Source organism: Myotis myotis, unplaced genomic scaffold (assembly GCF_014108235.1).
Source record: "Myotis myotis isolate mMyoMyo1 unplaced genomic scaffold, mMyoMyo1.p scaffold_m19_p_1, whole genome shotgun sequence".
Taxonomy (NCBI): Eukaryota; Metazoa; Chordata; class Mammalia; order Chiroptera; family Vespertilionidae; genus Myotis; species Myotis myotis.
Genome location: NW_023416313.1, coordinates 152,573,221 through 152,587,929, shown reverse-complemented (window position 1 = coordinate 152,587,929; position 14,709 = coordinate 152,573,221). Strand labels below are relative to the sequence as shown.

At 46.8% G+C, this 14,709-nt stretch overlaps 1 protein-coding gene across 1 annotated transcript in view; it reads left to right on the top strand.

Annotated features, from left to right (window-relative positions):
* Window positions 1-14,709, top strand: part of RYR3 (ryanodine receptor 3) — a 370,839-nt gene that overhangs the window by 175,334 nt on the left and 180,796 nt on the right. The window contains exons 30-34 of the mRNA XM_036346438.1: window positions 582-618; window positions 2,151-2,314; window positions 5,529-5,694; window positions 12,893-12,979; window positions 13,310-13,536. Of these exons, the coding sequence (XP_036202331.1) occupies window positions 582-618; window positions 2,151-2,314; window positions 5,529-5,694; window positions 12,893-12,979; window positions 13,310-13,536 (681 nt within the window). The remainder of the gene's footprint in view (window positions 1-581; window positions 619-2,150; window positions 2,315-5,528; window positions 5,695-12,892; window positions 12,980-13,309; window positions 13,537-14,709) is intronic.

Genomic DNA, 14,709 nt, shown 5'->3' with positions numbered 1-14,709 from the left:
ATGCTTTGGGAGTAAAAGTAGAGGCTGCAGTTGTTGTTGCCTTTGTGTGAAATTAGAAGCTTCTGGAGGCAAACCCCACCTTCTTTGCGTAACTATGGTCAGTATCCATCCCAGAAGCCATGTGACTCATGAGTGAGTGACTTCTCCCTCCCTGATAAGGAGTATATTCCTTGCCGTCTTTATTTCTTTCAATGTCTATTTTTAATCATTGATGTTTGTCTGCCTGTTTGGAGCTGTGTTGTCCAGGTTTTCTCTACAGTTTCGCTGTCTACCAGGCTTTAAATAAGCACAGCTACTTGAGAGAATAGGAGAATATATCCAGAGGTATCCCCACACACGTTATTACAATCTTTTCAACACCCTCAGCCCCTGGGCTGAGGGACAGGAGTTGGAAGTCATAGCCCTTGCTTGTGGTGGCAGGTTACAAATGAACACATCCCAAGACCAGTTGGGATCACTCGTGTATAGAAAATAGTTCCCTAAACTCACCTCATCTTTAAAGGGAGATCAATTGCCTGTCAGAATTGTGGAATTCTCTCTACAGCCGAATAACTAAAACACAGATTTTATCTTCCCTCCAGGAAACAGATGCAAGAACTACTCTCTCAAACAACAACAGTAAGTAAATGTGCTCAAATTATGGTTTTAATTATTTGTGTCTTTGCTGTGCCTGGTAATATGCCCCTCCTAGCAATGATCTGTCTAGAGATCCTCTGTAATTGCCAATTGCTCTGTCTTTTAATATGCATCTCGATGCTTCCAAATCACGTCTCTGGCATTTCTCAGTTGGGGGAGAAGAGACAGTGATTCAGTGCACGGCAGAAGCTCCACCTGGAGCATCTAATTGGGCAACATTGTGTACTTGTTGCCCATTTGCCACCAGGGGCCCAGCACTGCCTTCCTAATGGAGATGAATGTCAGTTTGGGGGATAGGGGGCAGTGTCTTAATTTAATCCTTTTCTTTGCTCTTTTATGTAAACTTCTGTGTATCAACTCTCCCATCTCTCTGAGCAGTGCCAGGAATCATGTTGAAAGCATTCAAACGAGAAACAGGAGCCAGGGAACCAGCCTGAAAAATGGAGGCTGCTTTTGGTCCCTTTTCTAGAGCTAGATAGTAGTCAGGGAGCAACACTTCCTAATTTCTCTCTCTCACACTCTCCCATTCTTCTTTTAGCACCTGACAAAAAAAAACCAAAAAAACATTTTTTAAAGAAATTCATGTCATCCCTTCTATTATGTGACCCTACATCCTGAGTTCATAGGTTAACTGCCATCGGGAAGAGGATTCTTGCTGCCGTGGTCGCACACTTAGAATGTGAAGGGCACTGCACTAGGCACATTGCACCACTTTCCCACTTAATGCCCACAGCAGCCTTGCGAGATGGGCAACATCATATATCCTGAGACACAGAAAGGACAAAGGACTTGTCCAAGGTCCCAGGATTAATAGCTGCCAGTGCCAAGATTCAAGCCCAGCTCTGACTGGCTTACCCTTTTATCTTCCAGTTAAAAAAAAAAAAAGAGGACAAGACAATGAATAGAAGTAACTTCATTAAGAATGAATGTGCTCAGTTTCATAAGGAACATGGTGAAGGAATCACTTACCTTAAAGCTTTAGTTATTGTTATAACATAGGGATACACTTCACAAGTGGTTATGGCCTCTGCCAAGTACTGCTGTGTCGATGAGCCTGCTGACCACATAAAGCATGTTTGGCCACTCTAGGGGCTTTATTTCGCAGCATCTTTTTCAAGACTTGCCCCCAAAAAATGCCCTGGATTTCTCTGTAGAAGTGAAAAGTGTAGCAGGAGTTCTCTGAGCCTTGACTGTTTCTTCTCTCGGGGCAAAGTCAGTGCCCAGGAGAGGGTTAAGGTCCTGTGCTGGCCACTCTGAGTGGCTGCCACTTATTTCCCCAGCAGCATCTTCTGAGGAGTAAAGGGTGGTAGATGCTCAAGCCGAACAGAGAAGAGACAAATAAGGAAGCCAAACGCTAGCCAGGCCTTCCTCCAGGTGAGAGTGCAGTGTAGTGCCCCTCTAGACCCGAGTATGCTTTTTAAGAAAAGGAACCAATGGGCTGTAGCTCTATTCCTGCTTCCTGATCACGCTTTCCTGAGGGCCACTCACTCGTCTGGTCTGTGGTGTCTCTCCAGCAGTGCTACTACGCCATCCGCATCTTTGCCGGACAAGACCCCTCCTGCGTCTGGGTCGGATGGGTGACTCCAGACTATCACTTCTACAGTGAAAAGTTTGACCTGAATAAAAACTGTACGGTGACTGTTACTCTGGGGGATGAAAGAGGCCGGGTCCACGAAAGGTAAGGGGGCTCCTCACTTACCCCCAACAACCCAAAAGAAGGAAACATTCAGCATCTATTAAGGAGGGGAATGAAGCACAGGCCTAAAACCCTAAGCAAACAGGTAGGGGTGGGTACTATGGTGGAGGCATGTTATTAGTGAAAATCGTGGGTCATTTCGTCATGTCTATAAAACATGACCCAGGTATGGGAGATACAGGTGCACAATTGGGAAGTCTGAGCTCCATTTCAGACTCCTCCCTGGGGTCTGGGCAAGCCCGATTTCTACAACAGAACAACACAGAGAAACATCTCTGCGTGCTTGAAAGAAGTCGCTTCAAAAGAAAATGATGCACCACATCACACAGCAACCGACCAAGTCAGGACTCCTCATCCCAAAAGTGTGTCACGGCTGAAAGCCTGAAAAACATCAAAGAGACACTGCAAATTCATGACTAATAACCACTGAGTAAAAATTAGGGATCTTTAGGGAAAACACATTTTAGGCACACCCACATTCTCCCACCGGTCCACTGGCACCGCCCCCAGAGAGAGCAACCTTGGCCAGCTGTGGCCAGAGGTGACCCAGGAGATCATGTCTTGTTTCCACCTGAGAGTGGATGGAGTCTTTCCCCAAGCAGACATGTAGAGATACACGAAGTTGTTTTTCAAGCTACCCTTTAGCCCTACAAAGTCAGGAATGTTTCTGCAGTCAGTGCTTTTTAGATGCTACTGGCTCATCAAAGACGAGTGGTCAGGTACAAGCGCTATGTCAGGAGGACCGTTGCGGGCAGGTGGTTAAGAGCACAGACTCTGAGAGAAAACTGCCTATATTTTAAACTGGGTTCAGGTACCGACTAGAAGTGTGACTTGGGGCCAGTCCAGCCGTGGGCAAACTACGGCCCAAGTTTGAAATGAATAAAACTAAAAAAAAAACAAGACCATACCCTTTTATGTAATGATGTTTACTTTGAATTTATATTAGTTCACACAAACACTCCATCCATGCTTTTGTTCCGGCCCTCCGGTCCAGTTTAAGAACCCATTGTGGCCCTCGAGTCAAAAATTTTGCCCACCCCTGGGCCAGTCACTAACCTCCCTGGGCTCAATTTCCTTGTCTGTAAAATGAGAATAATAGTTCCAGTCTTATAGAGCAGCGATTTTCAGCCAGTGTGCCACAGCCAGTGTGCTACATGGATTTTTTTAAAACATGCAATATCTTACTGTTTCGTCAGGGACACTAGCCTCTTTTCCCTTAGATTGTCAAATAGAAAAATGACAGCCAACACAACAATGGCCGTCTGGTGCGAATGAATCAAAATTATACCAATATTTTTGTCAGATGGGCAAAAAAAATGATATATTTTTCAGTGTGCCGCAGAATTTTAGTAATTGGTTTATGTACGACATGAGATGAAAAGGGTTGAAAATTGCTGCTAAAGAGTATTGTGAGGATTGGAAGAGATAATACATAGAAAAAAGCCTAGAATAGTGCCACAGCCCATGCAGTCAATAGACATTAACTGCTTCTATTACTATTACTGAACATCTATCATGTAATAAGACCCAGAGTAGATGCTATAAGCAACACCCGGTTCAGGTTGGCAAGGAAAGTATGTGAAAGTCATTGACAGTCCAGACTTTCCTTTTAAAACAGAAAATCAAAAGGCAGACGTGCCCATCCCAGTTGGGTTTATTGCTCTAGTTTGCTGGCTCTGCCTTACTGGCCATGATGTATCTGAGCCTCCGTGACAGTTTTTATTGTGAAAACTAACTGACACATTAGCACCTGGAATAAGACCCAGTATATGGTCGGTGCTCAGTAATTCTTACTTCTTTGTCTCACGTGACAAGAAATACTGTGTCGATCTTCAGATATTTTTTGGTATTTCAATTTTGGACCCTTTAAAATATGACCAAAGCATGGCACTTCATCCTCTCACCGCTTCAATACATTACTAATTGAATCCTGTAGTAGTCATCAATGTACTCAGTCCCTAATCACTAAGAAGCAGTAGTAACAAGGCTGCAGTTTAACCTTTATGGAAATCTAGCGATGGCTGTAATGCATTGAAGGAGCACTTTGCACTGGCCCTGCCCGAGGGCATTCACATGGAGGACCAGCCCAGTGGGGGCTCCAGAAGAGAGGAGGGCAGACCTGATCATTGGGAAGTGGCCATAAAGTGACTTACAAAGGGGATTTCCAGTAGGGGATGGGATCGGGGGTGGGGAGGAAGCACTGGCAGGGAGTAATAAAATTCTAGAGCTGGAAAGAATCTTGGAGAATTCTAATCAAACCTTGATTTTCCAAGGTCAAATCAGATTGACCATAGTATGTTTCAAGGGGCTTCCCTTCCATCAGGTACAGACTCACTCTCTCATTTAACCTGAGAAAAATCTCTTTGTGTTAAATCAAGTGACCGGGTTTCTCAGATGATGTACCACATGACTGGGTGTAGGAGAGACCCAGTCAGCTGTCTAGTGCCCACAGCCATTGCAAAGGGCTTAGGAATCACTGTTGCCCCTGTCCACTTCTCTAAACCCACCCAGAATTTAAAATCTTACAATTAAGGAACCAGGACTTGGAGACTTGATGGTGCTTTTGTTATTATAGTTGGCTTTTAAATCTACATAATGGTGCCTACCATACCAGGGTAGTGGACAGCTAGCTGAGAAAGGCACTCTTCCCCAGCTGGTAGTTAGGGAGGAGTGTGGGACAAAACTCCAAGGAGCTGGGAGAACACCAGAGACCAATGTGACCTATTCTGCAAGTCTCCCCAGGCCCAGGCCTGCCCTCCTAAGGAATGCATCCCTGAGTGTCCAAGTGCCCTGACACTGGGCTAGGACTCTAAACCCAGAGCTTTGTTCCAGCCTCACATACCAAATACCTATACAGTGTATAAATTTGCCTGTGTATAAATTTGCCTCCATTTCCCATCTCTAAGGGGAGAATACAAACATCTCATTCTCTGGTTCAGAAAACTGGAGTGATATTGAGCTGGGAAACAGTTCCCAAACATTACGCTCTCTGGACCAAAGGAGCCTGACAGACTGCCACATCCCTAAACTGAGAGGTTTGTGCCTGAGGAAACTGGGTTGAAGCTAAATGAATTAGTTTAAGAAAAAGAGTTACTGAGGGCAAACGGGAAGGCCTGGGGCAGTCCATCCCTGAGTCCTGATTGTAAACTGCCCCAGTCCACACTCTATGCCTTTCTTTCATCTTTTTGGCTCCTAGTGTGAAGCGCAGCAACTGCTACATGGTCTGGGGTGGGGACATTGTGGCCACTTCCCAACGATCAAGTCGCAGCAACGTGGACCTGGAGATCGGCTGCCTCGTGGATCTGGCAATGGGCATGTTGTCCTTCTCGGCCAATGGGAAAGAACTTGGCACCTGTTACCAGGTAGGGACAGCTTTTGGGGCCGAGACAGCAGCATTCCTGTCTTAGGTCTCTGCTCCTCACTTGCCAAATTCAGCATCCCATCTCAGCAGGTGATGAGCCATGTGGCCCATAGGCCATCTTAGAAAACAAAAAAGAAGCAGAATGGCTTCATTTTGTCCAGAGAGGGGGAAAATGGGCGTGGGGGGACATATCATATTTATTGATTGATCAGATATGCTGGTCATCTTTCTAGAAAATAAGGTTTTTCCTTGGTGATGGTCTCTAAAGGTTATTCATTTATTCCATAAATATTTCTTGTGCAATTTTTATGTTACCTGGGCCATACAAGATGCAAAGTTTCAGAAGTGAACAGAAATACTCCTTGCTTTTAGAAACTTCTGGAATATACTGAAAAAAATAAACCTAGGAACAAAATAGATCCAGAGACATGGAAGCATGAAACTGGCAGACAAATATCAGAGGGAGGGTTGGGGGTGGCAGGAAGAGATTAACCAAATAATTATATGCATATATGCATGTCCCATGGACACACACAATAGTGTGGTGAAGGCCTGGGGCAGGGGCGGGAGCAAGAGGAGGGGATCAATGGCGGGGAAAGGGGAACATCTGTGATACTTTCAAAAATAAAAATAAATTTTAAAAAAGTAAGAAACTTCTGTGATCAAATATAGACCCATAAAATGGATTAATTTGCCAGGCAGTATTCACTTTGCAAAAGGTTCATCTCATTCCCTGTGGATTCCTTACAGGGTCCTTTTAAAATGCACGCGTATAAATAATGTGTTTCCCTATTACATTACTGTGACCTCTGATAGAACTAGTCAGGAAAACCACCCATTGTACACATGTAGGTTTACCTGTCATTAGCACAAGAAGCCTGTAGTCAGTAATCTATACTAATAAAAAGGTAATATGCTAATTAGACTGGACATCTTTCAGACTTCCTTCCTGACAAAGCCGGGGGTGTGGCCAGCTTGCAAACAGCCCTGGCCACTTGCCCAGACCAGCCTAACCCCCCAGCAGGACCCCTCACCCTGATTGGGGTGTGGCTGGCCTGCATCTGCCCCAGGCCCCTCACCCAGGCCGGCCCCACCCCCAGCGGGGATCCCCACCACGATTGGGAGCGTGGCTGGCCTGCAAACTACCCTTAGTCCCTCATGCAGACTGGCCCTAGCCCCCAGCAAGGCCCCCCCACCTCAATCCGGGGCCTTCTTCAGGGCAGGCAGGCCGGCTGGCCCAGACGTGTGCACAAGGCCTCTATCCTATATAATAAAAGAGTAATATGCAAATTGACCCTAATGGCAGAACGACTGCTGGACCAGTCACTATGAGGCGCACTGACCACCTCTTTGTCCCTTTCCCTTGCCAACAGGCTCTGATCACCTGATGGACACCTGCTGTGGGGGTGGGGCCGATGAGCGGGTGGGAACAGCCAACATCTAGGTTCCTTCCCCAGGCCGTCACGCGACAGTGAACGTAGAATCGGGGTGGGTGGCGGCAGGGGGCAGGCCAGCTGAGGGCAGCTGGGGAAGATGACCCTGATTGCAGGCCAGGCCTAGGGACCATACTTGTGCATGAATTTCATGGGCCGGGCCTCTAATATTATAATAATTATGTATGGAGTCAGGTGGATACTGGAAATATCCAGGGGACCACTTTGTAAAGTATGTGATTGACAACCACTATTGCTGTACAGCTGAAACTAATATAAAATATTGAATGTGAACTGTAATTGAAAAATAACATATTTTTAAAATGGACCAAAAAAATAAAAATATGGACAAAAATAAAATTACAACATAATGGAAAAAAAGAAAAAGCACAAGAAGCCTGGTTTCCTTTAAGCAGGATTTTCATCCCTGAGGCCAGGTAAGCTGGAGAATGCCACGTATTATACCCTCCTTTTGAAGTTTTGCAATGAACATTGACTTTGAGAAATACTTTAGAAATAGTCTGAGAAATGCCTCTCTAACCAAACATTTCTCATACTATTTGACCAAGAAGAGACTTTTTTTTTTCACTTTAACAGTTAGTAATATTCTGTAAGCCTAGAGTTCTACAGAGCACACCCCAGAAAGGCTAAGATGAAGAGCTAAATTTGTATTAAACCTTCTCGACATTCTGAGGATGGAATGGAGAGTCTCATGTATGTGTGAACAGTGTCATTCAACTTCAGAGAAGGAAGAGCTGGCCTCCATCAACAGTGGTCAGGAGAGTGTTTAGCATGGACAAACCTTAATTTTGAAGCAAAAACAAAACAAACAAAAAAACTTCCTCTTGAAGAGAGAGGAGTGTACTAGATTGAAAGAATGACACAAGAAGATAGGGAAGCATAAGATATGTTTGAGGAACAATGGACAGACTGATGGGCAGACTGGTATGGGACCTTTGTGGTTAGTGGTTGAGAACACTATTTAGAAAAGAGGGGTTATGGATAAGAAGTGAGGGCGTTGCTGATCCAGGACAATGACGTGCCCTGTTAAGGAAGCTTAGCTAAGTACAGCTGATGAAAGCATGCCACTTCTGTGTAAATGGATAAAGCCCTTTTTCTGGCTTGTGGTTGGGGAGATGGCATCTAGAGAAGAGAGAGCAGCTTCCCCAAATCTGAAAACTTTGGTGGCTAAGAGCAGATGGGCCCATCCCTTTCGGGGTCCGGGGACAGCCTGCTGCAGCACGTGAGACTGTGCACCTCCCTGGGTTCCTGGAAAAGGTGGGATCCTCACCACCACGCAGGTGGTGCGGTCCAGCACTAGGGCCCAACCAGCTATTCCCGGAAAGATGCCTTTGGGAACCAGGCTGTTATTCTTCTAGTACTTTCTCATGATTCCACCCTCCCCCAAGTCCCCTGAGAAACTGCTTATATACATTAGTCTGTCTTCAGAATCCATTAGCTTTTTCCCATTAAATTTGAAATGAGTTTGACTGCAGGGGCCTCCCTGAGCTGCAGAGAGCTCTAAAGCATCTAATAACTTTTAAGGCTAGTTGGGCGTCGGAGGTCCCTAAATAAATCACTACCCGTGGCATTCGAAGCAGCGGTGACTAGACTTCCCATGATGTTGAGATGTTATAACAAAGAGCAGGCTGGACACTGGCCGTTTTTAACCTCCTCTTTCACAGTGGGTGACAGTAGGCTGGCCACTTGTCTTCTCTGAGCTGTGTGTTGGCATCTACCCCCGGGCCCCAAACAACTGCCTCTACTTCTCATGTATAAACCCTGATTTCTCGCTCCAGCTCCCAGGCCTACCTGTTGTCCTGAGGAATGTTGCTGTGAATGAGGAGAGAGCCAGGCTCTGCATGAGGGGCAGGGGTGGGGGCGCTGAGGAGGCTCACACCCAGCCAGCCCCCCTTCTCATCACAGGCGAGACGCTGACGTGTGTGGCTGTGCATCTGGTCCCCTGGCAGCGAGATAATTGTTATTCTGCAGACGTAGCCATTTTCATTTGTCAGTTACCTCAAAGGAGCAGGACAGCGATATTTATACACTGGCTCTTTATTGGGAAAGGACCAGTAACCAAAATAACGAGAGAAGGGTTCTCTCAAACAAAGTGTTTAGAGCTCCCCTGTTAAAGACTGCTGGGCAATTTAAAAACCTGTCTGTCCCACTTAATGTAATCAAGGGTGGGATAGGAAATAAAATGTATGTTTAAGAGATACTGCTCCTTGGTGATTGACACCCCAGCCACCGCTCTGAGAACTGAGCCAGAGTCACGCAGGAGGTAGCTTTGCATTCAGGCCAGTTCCCATGCCCTGATCTTCACACATGATTAGAAATAGAATGTCTATTATTGCAAGGACAGTGTAGATCAGCCGGGGACAAAGATACCTTAAACACAAAGGGGAAACTGTCAGCCAACGGTACTCCACCGCAGACCCAAATCTGGGCTCGCCATCCATTCCATTAAAATGTGAGCTCACCATCCAGAGTGGGAGCTCCTCAAGCGAAGAGGCCTGCTCTCATGTTCACGGCCACGTCTTCTGCACATAAAGCAGCCCCTGGCACCTAGCGAGTGCTTGCTAACCATTTGTTGTCAAACTTCCCAACTCTGCTGGAAAGCCACTGTATTGATTGTTTAAGTGCTGCCTAACCAGCTACCCCAAAATCAGCAGCTTTTGACAGCACACGTGTATTACCTCGCGGTTCTGTAGGTTTGACCGGGATCTCTGCTCCTGATCTCACAAGCCCAAAATCAAGGTGTCAGCTGGCTGAGCTGGCTCGATCTGGAAGTTCTGGAAGAACTTGCATTCGCGTTGTTGGGCATTGTTGGCAGCGTCCAGTTGTGATTGGAGGTTAGGCTTCTGAGGTCCCTGTTTCCTTGCTGGCCTTCCGTCAGGGTCACTCTCTGCTCCCAGAGGTGCCCACATTCCTTTTTCATGTGGCCCCTTCCATCTTTGAAGCCCCAGGGGCATGTGGGGTTCTTGCAAGCTTCTAATCTCTCTTACTCTTCCTTTTGCACCAGCAATGAAAACACCCGTTTTGAAGGGCTCCTATGACTCGATTAGGTCCTCAAGGATAATCTATCTCTAGGTTAACTGATTAGTACCCTTCCTTATCTCTGCAGAATCCCTCCTGCCTTGTGACATACAGCGTCACAAAGTAATGCAGGGGTCAGGAGAGTTGACTAGGATTTTGCTTTCCACACCCCTGTTGCCAGTTTTAACCTTGTGTATATCCATCATGAGCCCACACTTGTGTCATCGTCTTATTTCAGTGATTGAAGAGAAATTTCCATTGTTCCTCGTGGAGGGAGTGTCCTCTGTGGGGTAGAAAGCAGCCTCCCCCAGAGCATTCTGAAGCTCTCAGAGCACCTCCTTTCTGAGGGAGGTGTGAGGAGGCACTGGCGCTTGGCTGGGTGGTTTGTGAAGTTTTCTGGGACCAGTCCTGAGGGACCTAACATCATGCCCCCATCTTCAGCATGTAGCTCCCCTACTGGTGTGATAGTGGTCAGCACAGCTGAATACATTTCTCCCCACAAGGAGCACTGACTCAAGGGCCTATTGCTGGTGCAGGTGAAGTTTTCTCAGCTGCTGGAGCTCTGCTTCCTTCGGGCTGCAATGATTTGAGGGTCGTGCATTGTTCGGGATGTCACATGATGGGCCGTGCATTTTTCTGGATGTCACGTAATGGGTATTGAGAAATCTGGGGCCAGCCCAGGGATGAGTCTTGCTTTATGGCCAAGGTCACACTGGCGTCAGATCAGAATTTCCTAGTTCCATCTCTCACCACCGTAAACCCAGTGTCTACCATAAAGCCAGTGTGTGATAGGTACTAAATTATTATTTGTTGAATGTCCTTAATAAAGCGTCTGTCACTGCATTTTGTTTGTACAGTTGTTTATCCCTTCCTATTTCCCAGGGGTACCTGAAGCATTGGGGAGAAAGCAAATATTTGAACTTCAACTATGAGCCCACTGTAGTGTGCTGGAATGACCATGTGTGGGGCACAAGGCTAGGTTTTATAGTCTGACCTGTTTCATCATAAGCAAATGATAGCACCAAACCATGCAATCTTTTGAGTCACAGCCACAAAAATGTGTTTTTATAAACTTTATGTCTAACTGTATTGAGGAAGTTCATGATGCAAAGGAAGCTGGTAACAATATCCTGACAGGAAGACAATTCACTGTATTCATCTCCGATGACTGCGTAACAAGTTCCCCTATACTCAGTGACTTAAACAGCATGCGTTTATGGTCTCACGGGTTCATGGGTGAGGATTCAGGCACAGCTTAGCGAGGTCCTCTCTCGCGGTCTCACAAGGCTGCAGTCGAGGTGTCAGCCAGGTTGCGTCCTTGTCTGGAGCTCATTTCTTCCCCAAGCTCCTGTGGTTGTTGACAGGACTCGGTTTCTTGCATTTGTGAATGAAGGCTCCATTCCTTGCTGGCTGCAGACAGGGCCAGCCACTCTCAATGCCCTGAGACCCACTGGAATTCCTTGTCACATGGCCTTCTCACAACACGGCAGTTTCCTTCTTTCTGTCCAGTCTGCTGAGATGGAGTCAAATATAAAGTGACAGTCCTTTCACTTTTTCCAGAAACAGCACACAGGTTCTAGTGCAGGGGATTATACACGAGTGTGACTCCCTGGAGGGCACCCCAGGGTATGTCCACAGTACCCACCATCCCCTAATTTTGTTGGTCAGAAGAGTGGTAAGAATCTCCTAATGTTTGAATTCTCTTAAAGGCAAAGGACTTTAGCGAGTGGAATAAGAGTCCCATTTTCTCCCCCACTGTCTGATCAAATGCTCTGCGTCAAAGTTTGCAAATGATAAGTGCAGCCCCAATGTCATAAATAAATCCACGTGCCTCAACTAAGTGGCAGCTCGACAGTCACTGAATCCACGCCGTTTAATGTAAGAACTACAATCTGGGAGAGAAGGGGGTGGAGAGAAGTCCAGAGGAACCAAGGGAAAGAGAGGTTTTGAGAAAGGAGGCAGGCTGTGGAGGCAGCCCTCTATTCCTGGGAAGCGTCTCACAGCCCTGACTGCAGAGCAGTGGTGCTTAAGTGAGGGTGCTTTTCTCACCAAGGGACATTAGCATTCTCGGAAGACATTTTTGGTTATGCCAACTATGGTGGGGTGAGGAGCACTACTCACATCTAGTAGGTAGAGGCCAGGGACAACAAAAGATCCCACAATGCACAGGACAACCCCGACAACAAAGACTTTCCAGGCCCACAATGTCAATCATCCCAAGGTTGAGAAACCCTGTTAGCCCTCCTGGGTTTGCCTCAGCAATGTCCATCTGCCTTCAGAAATTACAGTACCTTCCCCAAGAACCCCCTCCTCTAGGCCGGTGACTCTGTGCTGTGTGAAAAGCCAGAACATTGCATTGTTCAGTGACCAAGAGCAGGCATTGCCTTTGATGGCAAGTTAGCAGCTCCCTGCTCTGACCATCCTCCTGAGCAGTGGAGAAAGCTGTTGGCTTCATTCACCTGAGAGAGAAAATGAAAGGACGTGGATTGTTCCACCCAAGTTGAGGGAGTGAGAGAGTATTTAAGTTGGGAAGCAGAGACGATAATTACCAACAGGCACTGGGTCTCAAAGAATTTCTGAGCAGTCTACACTGCTCAGACCAGTCCGTGACCTCTCTCTCCTCTTCCAGCCAAAGTGAGAGTGGGGCGCTGATTAAAACACCCTGTGACTTCACCATCACTCATTTTATCATTCTGGACAAACCTCTCCATTTGTTCTGGTTTCCAGGTGGAGCCCAATACCAAAGTGTTCCCAGCAGTCTTCCTGCAGCCCACAAGCACTTCTTTGTTTCAGTTTGAACTTGGGAAGCTGAAGGTATGTATCTGTCCCCTCATGGAATGGCTATGAAGGGGAAGGCATGTTGACCATTAGGCCTCAGAACATGAGGGACTCTGTCACTTCTTACTTCTCATGTACCCTTCTCATGTTCTCCTTCTCTCACTTCTATTGGATGCTGAAAGAATTAATGCTTATATAACCCATTAGGCAAGGTCTTAATTAATGCTGGGAAAGTCTTTAGGGATCCCTGGATATATTTGTTTCTCTTTAATTTATACTAACCCTGTTGGTTACCATGGGCCAGCAGCTGAGAATCTCTATATTGCACATGTGTTCTTCCCCCGCATGCCTTCCCGCCTGGCCCAGACCGCACTGCCACTGTCAGCAGCCATATTTAAGAGCGAGGAGAAGAACCCAGCCCCGCAGTGTCCCCCTCGGCTGGACGTGCAGACCATCCAGCCCGTGCTCTGGAGCCGCATGCCCAGCAGCTTCCTGAAGGTGGAAACAGAGCGGGTGAGCGAGCGCCATGGCTGGGTGGTGCAGTGCCCGGAGCCCCTGCAGATGATGGCGCTCCACATCCCTGAGGAGAACAGGTAGTGGGGAGGTGGGGGGGGAAGGCATGTGGATGGGGCCGGCCTGGGAGGCAGGGAGGCAGAGTCTGGCAAGCCCAGAGGGCAGGAGGAGCCTCCTCATTGGCCAAGAGCCCTGCTCAATCAGCCCCAAGATAACTATTGGTTTCCCCAAAGCCTCAGTTTCTCTCCTTTCCTTTCTCAGCTTTTGTTATTCACTCAGAAACAGCAGAGTATTCGCTATGATATGCCTACAGCAGGGCCTTCACTGCAGCTCCAAGTGCCTGTACTCAGGGACGTGTCCATGCACTTAATTAAAAATCTTAGTGTGACCCTAAAATATATGTTTATTGGTGGCAAGAAGGAGAAGGAGGTATGCCTAGCTTGCTTAGAGATGAAGAATCAGGCTGCTGGCCTCCCCTTGTTAAGAGGCACTCTTGGATGATAGCTTGGGTTCAATCCCAGCTCTATCACTTTCTGGTTTGCAGCCTTGGGTAAGTTACTCATGCACCCCAGGCCTCAGTCTCCTCATGGACACATGAGATCAATATCCACCCAAAGGATGGCTGGGAGAAAAAGTGAGATTGTGTAGGTAAAAATATACTTCTGTGCATAGTAAGAATACATAAGTTCTATTTTGTGGATATTATGACCCCTTGATCTCTTGGATTGTCAAAATAAATAGAGGGTGGAGGTTTTTGACACTTGCCCAGATCCCAATTGAGTATTCTGTTGGATCATGGGCAGCAGCAAGAGGCTAATGTAGGGAAGGAGCAGAAAAGACCAGCAGTCCATACATGGGAGCCAATGCCAAGGGTCCTCAGATCCATGGTGAGGAGCAAAACAAAGTGTAAAATCTGTCAATTCCTTTGGTTTACTCCACAGCCAAAGGAATTGACACTTAGGGGGACCACACTCATCACACCCTAGACCCCCCATAAATAAGGGAACATGACACAGACACACACACTTCTAAAATCAGGAAGGAGAAAGTGAATTGATTATGCCAGCTCATCTCAAGTTGGAAAGTGTTTTTCTCTGTGGATAAGAGTGCAGTGTGTTTGTTTTCAGGGGAAGGAAAGCCCCATGGATGATGGCAGATTGGAGATTATAATGATGAGGTAGATGGTAGTTTGATGGCGGCCTTCAGCTACATCTTCTGAGGCCTCTTCCATCAGGAAACAGAAGATCCTCTTG